Source organism: Camellia sinensis, chromosome 2, assembly GCF_055761805.1.
Source record: "Camellia sinensis isolate YWXY chromosome 2, ASM5576180v1, whole genome shotgun sequence".
Taxonomy (NCBI): Eukaryota; Viridiplantae; Streptophyta; class Magnoliopsida; order Ericales; family Theaceae; genus Camellia; species Camellia sinensis.
The window spans coordinates 140,116,717-140,135,955 of NC_138962.1; the positions used below are offsets into that span (position 1 = coordinate 140,116,717).

At 35.3% G+C, this 19,239-nt stretch overlaps 2 protein-coding genes and 1 long non-coding RNA gene across 3 annotated transcripts; 1 reads left to right on the forward strand and 2 right to left on the reverse strand.

Moving 5' to 3' along the window:
* The first annotated feature begins 372 nt into the window (after positions 1–372).
* On the forward strand, positions 373–2,234 carry LOC114313802 (Transducin/WD40 repeat-like superfamily protein). The gene has a single exon (XM_028260210.2). It carries the CDS (start codon positions 558–560, stop codon positions 1,875–1,877), a length of 1,320 nt encoding a protein of 439 aa, XP_028116011.2. The 5' UTR covers positions 373–557; the 3' UTR covers positions 1,878–2,234.
* A 3,558-nt stretch (positions 2,235–5,792) lies between these two features.
* Positions 5,793–6,877, reverse strand: LOC145819690 (uncharacterized). The gene is made up of 3 exons (XR_014360460.1): positions 6,665–6,877; positions 6,503–6,573; positions 5,793–5,940 (listed from the first exon to the last, which is right to left on the reverse strand). It is a non-coding gene; the product is annotated as an uncharacterized LOC145819690 (long non-coding RNA).
* Positions 6,878–8,050: 1,173 nt separating this feature from the next.
* LOC145819086 (nuclear pore complex protein NUP93A-like) lies at positions 8,051–18,317 on the reverse strand. Its single transcript, XM_082913071.1, has 5 exons — positions 18,264–18,317; positions 12,798–12,856; positions 10,233–10,524; positions 8,809–8,881; positions 8,051–8,150 (listed from the first exon to the last, which is right to left on the reverse strand). Exons 1-5 carry the CDS (start codon positions 18,315–18,317, stop codon positions 8,143–8,145), a joined length of 486 nt encoding a protein of 161 aa, XP_082769197.1. The 3' UTR covers positions 8,051–8,142.
* Positions 18,318–19,239: the final 922 nt, after the last annotated feature.

A 19,239-nucleotide genomic window follows, 5' to 3' on the forward strand; every position in this document is an offset into this window, starting at 1 on the left:
AATGCAACAATTGCGTTTTCGGCTGGCCCAACTTTTTTTCACATCAACAAAACCCTTGCGTTTTTGTGCTCTTCTCAAAACGGTACCAAATAAAGCATGAAATGAATCCATTCTCTCTTAACCGCCGGCTCAAAATAAATTCACAATTTTGCCCCCCGAAAAAATAGCCGAAGTAGCTTTAGCTGGCAGACTAAGATTTTTCAACGGACTGAACGAAGTAATCAAAACCAACAGCTTGTTAAAGGAGAGGAGTGGTGGTCCTGAACCAACCAACCAACCTTTTCAATGACTATCTTATTTCTGTCAAAGTAGCCGTTACACCGCCCCCTTCCCTTTTCTATTTAAATATTACAAAATCCTTTTTTCTAGGCTTATTCCTCTTCTTTTCTTCTTACAGCTCCGCTCCACACCCTCTCTCTCTCTCTCTCTCTCTCTCTCTCTCTGTGTTCTTTAAACACAATCTATCTATATATATTTTCTATTGGTAGATAGTATCTCTATTTCTCACCCAATCCTCCTCATTCCCTTCCCACTTTCAAAATAATACAATTGAAGACATGGCTAACTCTTTGAATCATCCTGTTTCAGACACAGCACTGTCAACCCCATTGCTATCTGCAGTAACAACAACAAGAAGCTGTAGCGACACCAGCAGTGATGCCGATGACAGCCCCGCAACCTCATGTCGGTTCGACCTCCACCATCTCAACAAGTATCAAATTTCAAGCATACCCGATTGTGGGTTCAACTCATATCGATCTTTGGCAGTTCTTTCGGGCCATATTGGATCAGTTTCTTGCTTGGCCTTGTGTGGTGAATTCATACTCAGTGCTTCACAGGGCAAGGACATCATTGTTTGGCAACAGCCTGATCTGAGACAGTTCACAAAGTTCGGTCAAGGCGATGGCTCAGTCAAAGCGCTTGTCACAGTTGGTACTAAGGTATTCACAGCACACCAAGATAGCAGAATCAGGGTTTGGAAGGTGTCAAGAAGCTCTGAGAATGTATTCAGGCTTGTCGATACCCTTCCCACTACAAAGGACTACTTGGGGAAATTCATGAAGCAAAGCAATTATGTGCAGACTAGAAGGCATCACAAGCGCTTGTGGATTGAACACGCGGATAGTATCTCTTGTTTGGCGGTATATAATGGATTGATTTATTCGGGTTCTTGGGACAAGACCCTTAAAGTGTGGAGGATTTCGGATTTGAAGTGCTTGGAATCAATTAAAGCTCATGATGACGCAATAAACGGGTTGATTGCAAGCAAAGGGATTGTGTATTCGGCTTCTGCCGATGGGAAGATCAAAGCATGGGGAAAAGAGGGGAAAAAGGACTCGCATTCGCTGAAGGGAATCTTAGAGGGTCATAAGGATGTGTCCTTGAATTCGGTGATTGTGTCGGAGGATGGAAGCTTGGTTTATGGAGGGGGATCAGATGGGTATGTGATGGGGTGGTTGGGTAATGAGAATCTTGATAGTTGGAGGATAGTTTGTGATGTGAAGGCACATCAAATGGCTGTTCTGTGTATGTGCCTAATGGGGGATTATCTCTGTGGTGGATCAGCAGATAAGAGTATAAGTATATGGAAGAGAGAGATGAGTGGTGAATTGTGCAGAGTTGGGGTCATAAGAGGCCATGGAGGGCCAGTGAAGTGTTTGCAAGCATCACCTAATAGTGTTGGTGTTGGGAGTGGGAGTGGGTTCATTCTCTATAGTGGAAGTCTTGACAAAAGCCTAAGGGTTTGGTGGGTTCCCAAGAACTCTACTGGGACTCCGACAGAGGAGGAAGCCTCTATAGAGTCCAGAGACAGATCACTACAAAGTACAGATAAAAATTCTACAAATCTTGTGTTGAGAAAGTTTTTGGGATTGTGAGTGATGAAGCACTGGTTACTCTTTCTTTTTTATTCAGAGTCTCCAATGCTAGTAGTCATCTGAGATTTGAGTGTGCAAGGAGGGGAGGCCAAATTAAGGCCTTATTATCCATCTTGAAGTTGGTTTTCAGAGTTTTGAGTCTTAAAATGGTTTGGGGTGTAAATCTTAGGTTTTGGGCATAATTAAAAGGTTTTGGGTGTAATTCATAGAAAGTAATCAAAGGGATACTACAGAATGTTGTGCTTTTTTCCTCTTATTTATAATCTTTGATTGTTTGTGAATTGTAATTAGGAGATTTTATGTGATTCCATTTAATATAGAATTTACATATTTGACAGTAATGCATCCATCTAGAAATTCTTCTGTATTTTTCTTCTTTTTTTTTTTTTTTGTTACTAATCGGTAAGAGAATGGAGGAAGCGCAAGAGTTTGGGGGATCCAAATTAGTAAAAAAGCGTCTCATCCACCAAATCAATCCCTTGGTCACTCTAGTTTATAGCCTTTGCTCTTTCTTTCTTTTTTATTTGTCTCGATCGAAAATGTTTGTGCTATCAACTAAATTGAGCTAACCTTGATGAGAGAGATGGGACCCTGGATTAAAACGCTCCCAAAGAACATGGGCAGTTGTTACCCCCCACCACAATTAGATGACTAAAATAAGATGGTAATAAATGTATAATAAGGACCATAATTAGTGTTTGTTGAGGGATGAGTTAAGGAATCTCTCCCTAAATTATATGATTTTTTTTGGGTTTTCTTCCTTCAATCAGTATGTTTTTCTTCCCTTCGGTTGCTGCAAGGTTGGTGATACAATAATAATAATAATAATCTTAATCTTTGAGGACCATCCTCCAAAACGTAGAAAAAAAGGACAGTAGTGTAGCCAAAAAAAACAAGGAGTTATTGTCAAAAACAAAAATAGAGGGTGTCGATGAACCGAGCTACCTACTAGAAATATTTTTAAGAACCTAGCTACGGTCTTTTGTGGTTCAAAGATTTTAATTTTGTCTGCCAATGTTTTCCTCTATGCAACATTACCCAAGAACTAGATCTTAAAGACTCTTCAAGAAAACTAATCAAAATTAATGCATTAACCGCATAAATAAGTCGGTATTCATACCTAACATTGTAAAAGAAGAAGTACAAAACTTTTCTGCTTGAGTTATTTATTTATCATTTCATTTCATGAGCAAAATTTTATTCCCGAGTTATTTCCTGCTACCCTGCTTTATTCTAGTCTTGTGTTCGACTAATTAACAAAATCTTAGCCTGGAAGTCTGGACCACTTCACAAGTTAAGAAAATTCTTTAAATTGATCAGAAAGCAAGAGAGGCTGCTCCAATTTACTTTTCATTCAAAGACCAGTCCAGTTTAAAAAACACAATGCATTCTTTTATTCTTTTTGACCAGAGAACCATTCCCTCAATAGTTTTCTATTCTTCCTTGAGCTGGGTCCTTTCTTTATTTTCTTTTAATATATATACTTATTTCTATTTTATTCTTTTCTTGGACTGGAGAACCATTCCCTCAATAGTTTTCTATTCTTCCTTGAGCTGGGTCCTTTCTTTATTTTCTTTTAATATATATACTTATTTCTATTTTATTCTTTTCTTGGACTGGACTCAAAAACAAGAATGGGTTAGTTAATTCACCATGAAGGAAGAAAGGAGGAACCTTCTCAAGGAACAACCTAAAGAGGGCGGTGCTGATTTATCTCGACCATCTCTCAAAAACTGTTTTTAAAATTGTCCATTTATCTGCATTTTTCTCCAGCCACTGTTCTTTGAGTAATAGGAAACCAACCACCCTTTATATTAGACAATGGATGTGCTTTTTGGTGGAGAGAGAGACAGAGGAGAGAGAGAAAGAGAGAGTTCAATTGTTCCATTTGAAAAGAAAGCAAAGGACCATTCAACAAGCAAAAACAAAACTTACAATCCACCGAGACTTTGCAGAATGGTTTGTTACAACTTTGAGGCCCCGTTTGTTTTGGAAAATAGAGGGGATTAATAGTGGGGAGATTGATAAATAGTGAGGAGATTGATAGTGAGGAGATTAATAGTGAGGAATTGTTAAATTATTTTTATATAAAATAATAAAACAAATAAAAAATATAAAAATTAAACATTAATATTTTAAAAAAAATTCCCAATATATAAAAAATAAAAAAAAATAAAAAAATTTCTAATCCCCTCACTATTTTTCTAATATCATCTCTACCTCTTCCTTACCAATCCCCCTTCCTCCTCTTTACTAGTCCCAAGGGATTACAGTCCCCTCCCCATCTCTCAAAACAAACACCATATTCTCAATCCCCTTCTCACTATCAAACTCAATCCCCTCCCTATAATCACAAACAAACGGGCCTGAGGACCATCATAAAAAAAAAATTAAAGAAACGAAAAAAACCAAACAACCAACCTGGGCACTGCAGAAATAATATATTATTTTTCAATGGGATAAAATATGTGTAAGGGAACAACAGTTTTATAATTGTTGGAAAATGGATCGGGTTTAGAATTCACACATGATTGGGTTGCCCATGATGGCATGACCCATAATCCATTGAGAGACCCTGTTAAGAGAGATTTATTAGTGCATATAAGTCACTATCTTATCTCTAGTTACAATTCTTCCACATAATATAGGTATTATATTTTGGAGAGTAATAATTTTAACCGGATGGATAATTTGTTTTCTCTCTCTCCTATACTCTTTCTTCTTTTTGCCTCCATAGAAACACATAATAGACCTTGTACTGTGAATAGTGTGAATAGTTCTTTAGTAGTTTTATTTCACTATTGGGAATTATTTGAAGACATCAATGGAGGCACACGATTCACCCACATGATCCATGGATTCGGTTTGAGCGTAAAGGTATGTCCGAATCCGTTTATTTTTGCTTCGTATGGTTTCTTATTTTTTCTACAATTCCAATCACATTAATGTAATGGATCACATAAAATCTGAAGCTTGATTTGAAGAAAAAGCTGAAGAGATTAAACAAGGAAAAATAAAGGGAATGTGATTGGATCTACACAAAAGTGGGGGAAAGGAAGGAGAAACAAACAAGAGTGTAGGAACGAGCTAGGAGAAGCAGACAAGAGCGTAGGAACGAACTAGGCCCAAGCACTAACTTTCTTTGAGATCTGAATTGTTTTAGACAAGAATTGACCTTCTAAACGAGTTATTTTAACAAATTAATCATCCAATTATTTTAAGGAAGTTTTGTTTGCAAGATGCATAAATAAAAGAATGTGATACATGCATCTCAAGTTGCTTTCTTCTCCAAATATTAAAACAAAGGAGTAGTAACTTTATTAATTCTAAACAAAGTTGAGTGGAAGCTTTTCTTCCTAAATCTTAAAGATTTCAATTTTTTTTTTTCATTTTAAACCTTTTTCTATCTATTCGATATTTTAAACAAAGCATTGAGCTTTATTAAAATCAAAAGAGGAGCACGAGAGAGAGAGAGAAAAAGATGTCAAAAGAGTTCCTATAAACAGCGTTCGATCACTGCTGGAAATGAGGGTTTTAGCGGCGTTTAAAAAACGCCGCTATAGGTCCTAAAAACGCCATCTAAACCTTTTGTGACGTTTTGCACCAAGCGCCGAAGACGCGGCCGTCGCTATAACTTTGTGACGCTTTAGAAACGTCGCTATATTAAAAGTTCTACTATGACATCACCAAGCTATTTAGCGACGTTTTTAAAACGCCGTCGTTTCTCTTTTTAAAAACTCTAACTGTTGATATAATATTTAGCGACATTTTTAGAACGCCATGATAGCCTCCCATTTAAAAAAAAAAATTCTGCTAATTTTATGTGATTGAACTAAAAAAACTGAAAAATAACACTAACATGAAATAATAACTCTTATTCAAATATCAAATACAACATTAGTTCACTTTCCCATTCAATTTAATATCCAATTACCATTAATCACAAAATAACATATTCACAAATCATGTTTTAACAAAGACATTAACAGAGAAAGAAGTGTTTAACTCAAATTGATTCAAATTGATGAGAGAGTTCACTGTTAGTCTTCATTGGTCTATATACCTGCATCAGAACATAAATTATAATCAAATTCACCAAAATAAACATAAATTGGAGAATTTGTGAACTTAATTTTCTTAATCACTTGATTGCATTTATTTATTTTTAATTGTTTAATTTTTTTGGTAGAGGTGGTTAGAGTTTTGCTCCTGACACAAATCTATGATTTAAGTTACAACTTTACTCCTTCAATAGTATTTAAACAAAAACTAGGGCTAAAATTTTTGTTTTCGTCCAGAATTGAAAAGAAGCTTTAAAAACAATTTAGATTTTAACAGAAGGCCCTGTTTAAGGGATTTATTGCATTTCTTTATTTATTATTTTTCCAAAAAAGACTAAAGCCCATCAATAACAGGGCAACCTTCCATGTTCAATAGAGAGAGAGCTTGTGCAAACCTGCAAGGCACACAGAATAAGAGAGACTATTTTTACAAAGAATTGCAACACTTGTTTGCTTTTCTTGTTGATAAATGAAAAGTGCTTTAATACACTATTGTATTCAAAAAACTATTCATGGAAATCACATCTGCTCTGCAACATATTCGAAGATAAAAAACTCACTCACTTAGAATGACCAAGGCAAAAGCTCTGTATCTCATGAGCTCCATCTAAAGTCTTCTTTGGAAACAGGGTAACCTGTCACAAAATAAAATTGTTGAAAACAAATTGAAATGGAATTTAATATTTAATAATTTATTTGTTTCAATGGGTAAGAAACGTCAATTACACGAATTTTAAAATCCCGATCAGCACTAATAATGAATCGTCCATCCGGTGAGAATTCCTACAAGAACATAAAATTGTTTAGAAAAAGCCCAGCTTACAAGTAAAGGTCATTCATGCATCCACACAAATGTAGCCCTAATTTCAAAGACTTTTATGTAATAACTCATAAGAATTTAACAATGTGTATAGGAGTAGAGAAAGAATACATATATATATATATATATATAAACCTCAAAAACATTGGCAGGAAAAATTGTAGAACAAAGATAATGATAAAATCTATTATGTCCAATTTATTCCTGTTATTCATGGGAAAATGGAGGGAATAATCAATGATTCACCAAAAATAAAAACTAAAAAATAAAACTTAGCAGAAATGTCTAGGACAATAAACTTGGGTATGGCCAATTCACAATCAATTTATATTCATCTCATCTATTTAATTTATGCTGCTATAGAATAGTTCTGAATTGAGGTTCTAATTTGAATGATCATAGAGATAACTTTCCAGCATCATGTATAAAGCTATTTTATATATTTGAAACTTGAACCAAATTCCTATACAACAAAAGGATTATAAGTATCAATTCAAAACAAAGTCATATATTGGTAAAAGATTTCCTTTCTCGTGTTATGCAGTTGCAGGAAACCCATAATAATACTTAATCTGAATTGGGTTCAAGGAGGCAAAAGCATCGTTACCTCTACTAATAGTGTCAACTTTTTGTGGTCTGCAATGAAGAAAATTGAGGTTCAGGATTGATTCTTTTGGATGCAAATATCATATCATATTCAGATTCATATGAGAGAGAGAGAGAGAAAACAACCGATAACAGAAGTGACACAATGTGTACATGCATAAAACTCCCTACCCACAGGCAACATAGAAGGCAACTACATCACAGGAAAACACAATTTTTTGAGATTAAAAAATGATAATAATAAATAAATAAATTTGGCAATTTATTGTCTAGCTCAGCATATCTCTCACGCTTTTCTAAAGGTTTGTGCATATCTAGTTTTCATCATCCACCTAATTGTGCTGGTTCAACATATTGAGGAGTTTAGAAAGCAATTGGAACAAATATACAACCTGTTCTGGATAAAATCAACTGGAACAAAAATACAACCTGTTCTGGATAAATTAAGACATGCACACTATAGGCTTTTAATATAAGTTAGTATTCTACAAACACTGAAATTATCAATAGAAATATTTCAGCTCAGCCACATGCTTGCAACTGTGCACCTAATTACTATGTAAGCCCGAATTTATCAGGACTTCCTTTGATATCATGCAAAATTTCAGCATGCATCACACACAGCTTAATATGACTGAGAAAAGTGTAGAAAATGAGTAAATGTAAGGGCACAGATCAACACTTACTGCACTCCACTACAGTTGGTGTAAACAAAGGTCCAGAAAGTAGTGCACACATATTGTGGCCCCTGATTGAAGAACACATGTCAGCCATAGGCTCAGTTTCCTGTAGTGCACATATCAGATTCTTTGAATGAGTTCCTATGGTTTGAATACTCACCTATGAAGTATAGGCTCAGTTTGATCAACTGAACATTAAGATTTCACATCACACATCAAAATAAGCAATAAGATTTTACCTCACACGTCAGATTCTTTGATTGAGTTCCTATAGAACAACTTGCATACTTTACTTTCCATTGGATTTTATCTGGTCAGCATTTTACTCCTAATTTTACAGATCTTTGACTTTTATTTTTTATTTTTATCAATCGATAAGAGAGTAACTAAAAATTTTAAAAATATTTATATTATCTAATAAGCCACTAGCATACAATAATTAGAAAATCAATATAGTCTGACAATTGTAGGATCCAAGACTGGAATTGAACTTTTGTGAGCATTCACAAGCTGTTCAAATGTTGTACCAATCATCAACAGTTCTTTATAGCTTCTGGATTGAGTAATTTCTCCACCTTCTATAACCTAGGGAAAAAAACATATGTATTCTATGCAATGAATTGAAAGCTAGTATGTAAATACAAGAGTGGCAATTCAAAGTATTTGCAGGGAAAGGAGGCAGCAATGAGCTACCACCAAGTGGAGTGCCATCCTCTTTATCGGTGTGAATGGAGAAATTTGTATTTGGTGATAAATCCATTAACCTTTCAGAAATAAAGTCATCTTCCATGCATTGATCATCATCTCCAAGACCCACTGGAACAAGATGCGTTCCACCTGCAAATGATAAACATAATCATCAGCAAAACAGAAATAAACACTAACTCAAGGTAACAAGAGCACGATTGGAAGAGACAATGACACTTCACCCATCACCTGAAGGAATATAATTTCTCCATTAATATTTCAATAAGTCATCTTTTCACTCTTTGTTTATTTGCAAATGTAAAGCCCACTTCAATAGAGTTATATGGCATGGTACTCAATTCTCTTGGCAATCACAACAATGGGATAGATGTAAATTGGAGTATGTCCTAGAGTGAAGTCACTTACACAAACCTCCACACAACCAAACAAGACCTACATTTTTTTGACTAGCAACAAATTGTTTATTTCTGTACTGTCTTAGCGATGCAAATAGTACAGTAAACATGTATATTTGCCTATGGTAACAGAAATTACAAGAAACTAGGACTAAAATATTATTACAACGCATGTTTCAAACAGAAGGCAATAGCATGCATGGTTAGGACTAAATACAATGGTAACATTCAACAATTTATAGAGATGTAAGTCACCACAATTTATCAAAAAAATTTAACGGTAATCAACAGAAGCAGAAAAGTATTGCTATAACTTTTCCCATGTCCAATCCACAGTTTAGCATTCACTATTATGAGCAGCAGATTCAAGGAGGGGAAGGAAGGTTTAAGTCATCAAGAAGAAGTGCATACTCTGAAATTGCTTCATAGCCATCATCTGCAGGGGAGATTTGCGAATGCAAAGGTAGAGGCCTCCATTCATGCCCAGATATGGGAAATTGAGGTTTGTTGGCTTGTTGCATCCCTATTTATTCATGGATTTTGTTTTAAGGCAGGCACTCCTTGAGAACCTCAAAGTGCTAGTACATATTTCTCATTAACCAATGACCTCTTAGTGGCGGCTGTAAATTATATTTACACTCCCTCATTCATTTCAGCATAGAACAGAAAAGGTTAGATTAGTTTAGTTTTGGCTGATTATTTGGTTATCTGGATTATGAATTAGCACCCAATACATGAAACTTTCACTAGTTTTGTTCAACATCTTTGCGTCATATCACATGTGCTATATAATAGTTCAAATGGAATATCTTCAAAGAAGATACCAGAAAGCTGGTTCAACACCAAGAAAACTCATCATCAAAGTAAAGTTAAGACAGTATCTTTCATGAATGAGAAATGTCAGAACGGTTCTACTTTACGAATAAACATTCAGTTTCCATAAGCAGTGTTTCATCGTGGAAGAACATCATCATTATCAACAGTAAACAAGTCCAGAATAGCCATAAGTCATGACTAAAGTAGAAGGGCACCCAAATCAGACAATGAAAATAGAAAGAAAGATCTACTTGTATTGCCAAACATACCTTGGTTCTCAGGGCACGAAGTGATCCATCTGAATCTGTGAGATTGTCCAAGCAATGAAGAGCAACCTTCAAAACGTCTGGCACACAAGCTTGGACATGGGCTGACAAATTTTGGAACGCATCATTTGCAATATCAGGCGCTAGTGGATCTAAAGGAAGAAAATAAAGTTTTGCAACCTCCCTCAGGGCATCTAAATGACATCCCGCTCTCGCCAATTTATGGATAGACAATATGGCCTCAAGCTGCCTTAACACAGTTTGTTGTTCTGAAACTTGTTCTCTCTCTTGACACCTTGGACAAAGTGATACAAACCTTATGGGTAGAACTTACCCACGAAAATCGGCTTGCAAGGGGGGGTGTCCAAACAGACCTGTATTCACAAGGCCTCTGTGTTTTGATGTGGGATGATGGGATCATAACACAAGCTCCTTTAAAAAGACGTTTAAATAAGAAAATGGAATTTGATGCATCAAATTGCACTGGCCATTACAACATACAAACAAAAGATTGCCCTGTAACATAAAGTCATTGCCCAAATAACTTAAAACAGGACAAATATCCAAATAGGTTTGATTATTGATGTCCTATAGACTCATTTCATAAACAAAGATCATCTCCACATCATTACTCTTCACTCTTCAGAATCCTTTGAATTGTAATATGGATGTTTGATCAACTTAAAAAATGGAGGGCCAATCCAAAAAAAAACTTCGAAGATGGAAGGGCATCAATTTAAGCCATTAAATCTGCAAATGGCTCTCTTTGAGACAATTCAAGAACACCAAGAAAAGGGGAAAAAAAAGATAAAAAAGTAAAGGAATAGCCAATCTTTGACCAAAATTACATGCTTCAAATATTGAATGTTCACTAAATCAAACATACAGCAGAAAAAAATGTATCCAATCCTTGACATATACACACAAATTTCACATGCACAAACAAAATACATACAAAACACTGATGATCATGGACGAGAGAGAGAGAGAGAGAGAGAGAGAGAGAGGGTACGTCTTTATTCAAAATTATGATGCTTATCTTCTCACAGAGATTGAAAACCCTAAAGAACAAAATCCACAAAAATATCAAAACGCCAACCCCCCAAAAAAGAAACGAGAAAGAAAACAAAAGAAGAAACAACAATTGAAAAAATAAATAAATAAATAAAAATTATAATCTTGAGTCACGTATCGATTTTTTTCTTTTAACTGGAATCACAGATCGATCAATTTCAATTTCATAGTTCTTGGTTACAATTTCAATTTCAATAACCAAATCGAGAGAGACGGAAGGAAGAGCTTGTGAGAGACAGAGAAATCGATACCTCGCTGGTGCAGATGGTGGTGGCGGTGGAGCTTCGAAATCGAAATCGAAATCAGAGATTCAGATGAAATCGAAATCAGAGAAATCGAGCCGGTGTAGACGGTGCTGGCGGTGGAGATTCGAAATCGAAATCGCTCTGAATCTCAAAGATGAATCTGTGAGAATGACAAGGGCTTAGAGAGGGTTGAGAGAGGCGAGATTTGAAGCTGTGAGGATTCCAAACAAGATGAACTTCGAAATCAAAATCAAAATAGCCAAGATGAATCACCGAGATTGTATCATTCTGAGATGAATTGATCCATTGAGATGAATCGATCCATTGAGAGGGTTGAGAGAGAGAGCAAACGAGAGAGTGAGTGAGTAAAAGATTAGGGCTACAAAATGAGTGAGTGAAAGATTAGGGCTTCAGAGGCTCGCCCATTTAAGGGAGAAAGAGAGAGGACATTTGAAGGCGCTTTAAGACGCCTTCTTTGTTGAAACGGTACCGTTTTAATATTTTAAAAAAGTGACATTTAAAAAACGCCGTCGAATATTATAAAATATGACGTTTAATAAAACGCCATTAAAAGAACGTCGTCAAAACTCATATTTCCTGTAGTGGATTGTGGTGACATCATAAATCTTTCAAATGATGAATTTTCCAAACACTTGTTATGGACATTTTCATAGTAATCACATTTTCATAGTGACGGAAGTGATGAAAAACAGGATTTAAAAGACTTGAAAGCAACAATTCAGATTTTGATGGGTCAGATTGTTTTTTTCCATCTTCGTAACTTGTAATGATGCCATATGCCATGCAAGAAACCAAAATAAACAACCTTCTTTTGAATTGGCTCCATGATTTGTTTTTCACCCATTCTACACCATTTAAGATTGTAACCCTATTTAATGGTATCATTGTCAAGACCCAAACCCGTCTCTAGAGATTTAGATCATAATTGGCCAGCAATCACTTGATTACCTACGGCCTCATACAAAAAAATACAAAATAATGACAATAATGGGGTCATAAGTGGAAGCATATCATAATAAAGAAGTCTATTGGGTTGTGCCCATATGATCAAAATATACATTGCTTATATCACAGCACATCACACACACTTACATGTCCAAGCAAAAACTTATGTACAATAAGCTCCATACAAGTTTACATATCCCAAGACCATTTAGAAAAATCAAATCAAAGGTCATAATAGAATGTGAGTCAAAGACAAAAGTTCCTTCTTGGAGACTCAACCAACAGGTTCACAAAATAACTCCTGAAGAAGACTCTAAAGTTGGGCTTCATACTGCTAATCACCTACATATGCATACATAATGTTAGTGAAAATACTACAAAAAATTATATTTTATTGATAAATAATGCAAAAGAAATTGAGATACAAATAGATCAGGCTGAGACACGGATATCTCATTTTCTTTAAGGAGATCAAGCCCACTACGGTAGGAAGAACCCAAATACCGATGCAGCAGTCACAAAACTATGACTTGTCCCCTTCAGGATACAACAGCCCGACCACTTGTCGTATGATTCAGGCCAACTCTGGACAAGATGGTGAACCCAAAGCTCCACCAAGAAAACACCCTTCTTTGCTAGTAATCTCTCTTGTATAGAAAATAGGTTGTGTATTGGTAAAGAAAAGAGTAGATGAGAGAAACTATTTATACGCCATTAGGACCTTACAAATTACACCAAAATAATGATGATCATTAAACTAAAGAGAATGGAGAGACTCCAAAAATTAACTCACCACCAAGTTCATGAATTCTAATTAATCTCCATTCATGAACAAGATAAAAGAAGATTCATGAATAAAATATATAAATAAATAAATAAAAGATATTAAAATGGTCCAACACATAATATAGCGTGAGCGAAGCTCAATGAGTAATAATACGGTAAAGAGTTGTAAATGAATGGGCGCAAGTTTCATACAATGTTCATAGTCACATTACGGAACGGCCTTGGGCCCAAGATGATACGGAACGGCCTCAGGCCCATCATATAAACATAACAGTCTTAAGTCCAACATGTAAACAGAACGGTCTCGGGTCCAACATATAAGCAGAACGGCCATAGGCCCAACATTTATTAGAACAGCCTCGGTCCCACATATTATCAGCTGATCAAAACGAGCTCAAGTCCAATCATATGATATCATATCGTTAACAAAACGGCCTTGGGCCCACACTTAGTACAGAACGGCCTCGGGCCCAAACATATCATAGTATAACAAAATGACCTTAGGTCCACATTGCATATGTCATATAACTTTCATGAACCCATTCATTTCGATCAAAACACAATAGCGGACTAAATCATAGTTCATAGCTCAAGTAAGTAATTAAAAACATAGCTTTACAATACTATTACTCACAGTGCGTTTGGTCTTGCGACGTTTCCTCCGACACACGACCTACACAAACATTTCACACACATATTCGATAAATAATCCATTTCAATTCATATGCTTTTCTTCTATTTATTTGTTTTACTATTCATTCATTTTCCTTTCATTTTTAGGCATTGCGGAGGGGCAAAACATGCTCATAAATGAATTCAAAGGATAGGAGAAGTTAATAGAAAAGATAGGTTTTTCTCTTTTCACACATGCGGAAGCCCTTCACCGCATATGCGGAAGGTGCTGCACCTACGGCCGCACGTGCAATTAAAGAAGTGTGCCCTTGTTCAACCCTGTCTTCCGCATGTGTAGGGCTCCCAGCAGCACATGCGGTTCTGGGCAATTCAGTCCAGTCTAAAAATGGCTCAAAGTGTGATCTTCTATATTCATTTCCAAGCCCAATTTCATGCAAAACTAACTCAAAAACATGATATACTAACATGATTCAAAGGTAATTTCACATCAAACACACCAATCTTGCTTCAATATCAAATTCATGGTCTCATCTTTTCCATAAATTCTTAAATTACATTTTCAAGCTCAAAACACATGTAAACATGGATGATCTTTCAACAAATCTTTGTTGGTTAAACAATTTAGAGCTTATTTCATGCATTAATCACATGATTGAGCTCAAATCAAACAAAGTTGAAGAGGTTTCTTGAATCTAGTTCAAACCATTTCACAACCCAAAACCCTAACTCAAAATTTTCAATTTTCTCTTGATTTCAAGCAAAAGATGAGCTATATACAAAGATTCTAAGTAGATTTCCATACCTTACCTTCAATCTAGGGTTTGCCCTTGAATCTCTTCCAATCCCTAGCTTTCCTCTTCCTCTCTCTCTAACTCACTCTCTAGCAAAAGTTCTCAAGAATGATGAACTCAAGAAGCTATATGCATATATACATAGGCTAATTAACTTAATTAATCATTACGAATCGCAATTTTATAAAATTTCATAGTAGGCTCTAAAAATCATGCTAAACACGGATATGAAGTCGGTTTTGGTTTCTAGTGCCTCTAAGGTTTTCAATTTCAGTTCAGAGTTGTAATTACAACAAATATTCCTACGTTCAACAAATATAATTACAAAATCACATAATTCACATGCTCAAGCTTGAAAATTCATATCAAACACATAGCACATGTATAATTAAGCATAATACAGGTTGGGTTATCACAGTCATGATGTACACAAAAGTTCATTTAATTTCGTCATTGTCATATGTTTGACTTTGTTGAATATGAGTACATTTTGGATGTGAATGTGAAATTGGAAACCATGATCACCTCAATATCCTAAGCAAATGATGGAGACAGGATGCCTTTGGCCTATATGTCCCATTTGGATCATAATAGGATAAAATCATAAATAAATTCCAAGCTCGACGTTAACGAATTAACTCAAAAAGGTATCTCTTCGTTTGGAAATGTCTCAACAATCAAAACCCATCGCTTTGTAGTGATTTAAGATGCTTTCCAAACAACTTTCATTATTTAGGCCTTCAATTTTGTAGTTAAGCTTAACTCAAATTTGTTATTCTTAGTAATTTTTTATTTTTAAATTTTTTTCTATTTCTGTCTTTTTAATTAGCAAGGAATTGGCTTTTATTGTTGTTTCCTAGGACACTTGGTTCACTCTATTATTTATTATAAATTTAGTTGTAGACCTCTAGGATGAAATCAATTTTTTTATAGATTATTAAAAATAAAAATAAAAAGAGTTCTCTCTATTGTGAAGCGGGAGATTATTGTTGTCTCAATAAGCTTCCCAGCAAGCCGCATCTGGTAATAAATTTGTGTTTACCCCTGTTGTCTCTCATTTTACAGCCAATCATACAGCATCAGTGTAGTGAAATTGTAACTCATCTAAGAGCAATACCCACAACCCTAATCTCAAGTGTAAACTATTCTTTATTTGGGTAGTCCCATCCCTATCTCCCTTTTCCTGCATTTATTTTTTATTTTTTATTTTTTTTTGTGTGGCAATGGACCAAAATTAAGCTCGTGTTAGAATACTAGCTCAGGTTTGGACATCCATTGGTGGCATGACCAATCGTTAGAATTTAAATCACCTTAACTTGGGGATAAGTGTAGATAGCCTACTATCTCATCGTATAATGAGATGTGAGTTCTAACTGATATATATATATATATATATATATATATATATATATATATATATATATATATACGGCATATAAGCTATAACTTAATAGGTAGTATAGTCATCAGACTCTCACTCTCTAACTCTCAGCCATTAGAAAACACATTACTGTAAGGTTACTCCATCACTGAGAAGTTCGAGTGCGTCCTGTCCTTAGAAACATGTGATTCACCCGCATGATTCTTCGATTCAGTTTAAGCATATAAAGTATGCCTAAATCCATTATCTACACTACCTATTTGTTTCTTAGAGCTTCAAAAGAGAGTAGTAGTTCCTCAACTCATGTTGAAAGTGTTAAAATTAAATAACTAATTTATAATGAAGTTTTTGTTTTGGGTGAGTATGTAAATAAGTTTTGCAAGTTGCCAATTTGACAACTTGCATACAATCTTCTATTACTCAAGTTCATGTATGTGTAAGAATTGCAAAGTCCATTATTAGCAACTTGTGGATAAGTGGTTGTGTTTCATTGGATAGAAAGGGTGGCAACTATGCCTATATAAAGGCAATAGTTTCTCAATTGTAGAACACACCAAATAGAGCAATACAAAGCATTCTAGTAGCTCTTTTATTCTCTCTCTCTCTCTCTCTCTCTCTCTCTCTTTGCTCTCTCTCTCTCTCTTTAAATTCTTTGTTACTGAATTTTTGGTCTCTCATTCTCTCTCTCTCTCTCTCTCTCTCTCTCTCTCTCTCTAGAATAGTTTACTTATACAAAATTCACTTTCCGCTAACTATATTTTTGGTATCAGGGCCAAATCCTTTTCTGTCTATACTCTTTACTCTAACCCTTATCCATGGCACCAATTCAAACACCACCACCTTCAACTACACCTCCAATCAAACATCCATAGTTGATAGAGAAATTATGGTTATTAGAGTATTCAAATGAAAACTCTCTTGATTTCTCAATATCTATGGGAGATAGTAGAGGAAGGTTTTCAGCTCTAGGAGATCATGGAACATTGAATCATGGACAAAAGGAAAATAAAAGGAGTACAAAGAGAATAAGAAGAAAGATACAAAGCGTCACTCAACATACAACAAGGGGTAAGAAAATCTATTTGCCCTACAGTAATTGGTGCAAAATATTTTAGAGATGCTTGGGAAATCTTAAAGCAAGAATTTCAAGGGTCTAAAAAAGTTATCTCCATTAAATTTCAGTCTTTGTGGTGTGATTTTGATAATCTAGTCATGAAAGAAAATGAGACCATCCGATCTTTTTCCACAAGAGTCATAAAAATTATAAATCAAATCTAAAGTTATGGAGATACTATTGAAGAGAGAAAAATTGTTGAATAAAACATTGAGAAGTTTGCCACAAAAATGTGAACATATTGTTGCTGCAACTGAGGAGTCAAAAGATCAATCAAAACTCTTTTTTCATGAGCTTATGGGTTCTCTTGAAGCCTATGAAAAAAGAATGGTTAGATTCACTAGACCAAGTGCAAGAGCAAATATTGAGCAAGCCTTTCAATCAAAGCTCAATATCATAGAAAGAAAACTTCTGGAAAACAGAGGTTGTGGCATAGCTCAAAAATAACAAAGAACAAAATGCCCAAATTTTGGTAACCACAACTGAGGAAGAGGAAAAAGAAATTTTCAACAAGAAACAAATCAAGCTGGTAACACAAAATTTAATTCTAGTTGTCATGTGTGTGGTAAATCTAATCATCAATCCAAGGATTGTAATTTCAAATGCACAAAGTGCAAAATTCTTAACCATTCACAGAAGGACTGTTGGTGTCAGAAAAAAAAAATTTAAAAAAAAAATTGAAGCAAATTTTTTCTGAAGAAAATGATCCAACTCAAGTGCTCTTCTCTTGTATGAGCACACAACAAGATGCACTCAACACATGGTAATGACTAGACAGTGGATGTAGCAAGGACATGACAGGAAACTAGAAATGCTTTGTCCAAATAGACAACCAAGTCTCCTCTCAAGTCAAATTGGGAGATGGAAAGCAAAAACCAATCAAATGTAAAGAAACCATTGCAGCACAAACCAAGTGAGGTAGAACAAAACTCATTGATGATGTTTTATATTTCCCTTATTTGACTTAATAGCTATTGAGTGTCGGTCAATTAATTCACTAGTGGCAAGTGTCAAAATGACACCAAACAAAGTGTTTCCACTTACCATGCCACCAGATGAAAATTTAGCTTTGAAAGTTGATAACACCAATGACTCCATACTCTGGCATTTGAGATATGGACATTTAAACTACAGAGGACTGGAATAACTGACATAAAAAGGCATAGTATTTGGGCTTTCAATAATTGAACAAAATGACAAAACATGTGAAAGATGCATATTTGGAAAAATGTACAAATTACCTTTGCCCAAGACTACCTTGCAAGCAAAAGCTCCGCTTGAATTGGTTTACGCAAATATTTGTGGACCAACACGAACTCCCTCATTTGGAAAGAAAAAAAATATGTTCTTCTCTTTGTTGATGATTTCAACAGGATGATGTGGGTCTACTTCTTGGAACAAAAGTCAGAGTCTTTCCCAACATTTCTCCAGTTCAGGAAAATGGTAAAAAGACAAAGTGGTCATTATCTGAAGGTGCTTAGAACAGATCGAGGTAGAGAATTATTGTCTAAAGAATCCACAAGTTACTATAAAAATGAAAGAATCAAGCGCCAATTGACCATTCGCCACACTGTAGACACCCCATTTTTGACGGCCCTTAAGACTTTGGCGCTACTAATTGTTTACTTGGTGATGGAAGTTGTGCAGTGCAAAGGTTCGATTTCTTCGGCAAGAGGAGCTTCAAATCCCAACCTTATACCCTTTTTTTGGACCAAAACGATTTTGACAAAAAGATTTTAGACTTTGAAAACCTCTCTTTCAAAATATTTTTGAAAAAAGTTCCTACGATGTTCCGATGCTCACATTTTGTTAAATATCGCGCTTTTCGATAAACCGAGCAAAGACAAAGTGGAAATGAATGAAACAGAGGTGAACTCTTTGAAAAATCTTCGAAAACATCTTGTTTAGAGGTTTGGAGTTGAAGAAAAGAGGAGAAGAGGAAAGATACCAAGTTGGGGAAGAAGATGGACATGAACCGTTAAGAGAAAGTCGAGTAGCCCTCACTAAATCAGGCCTATCC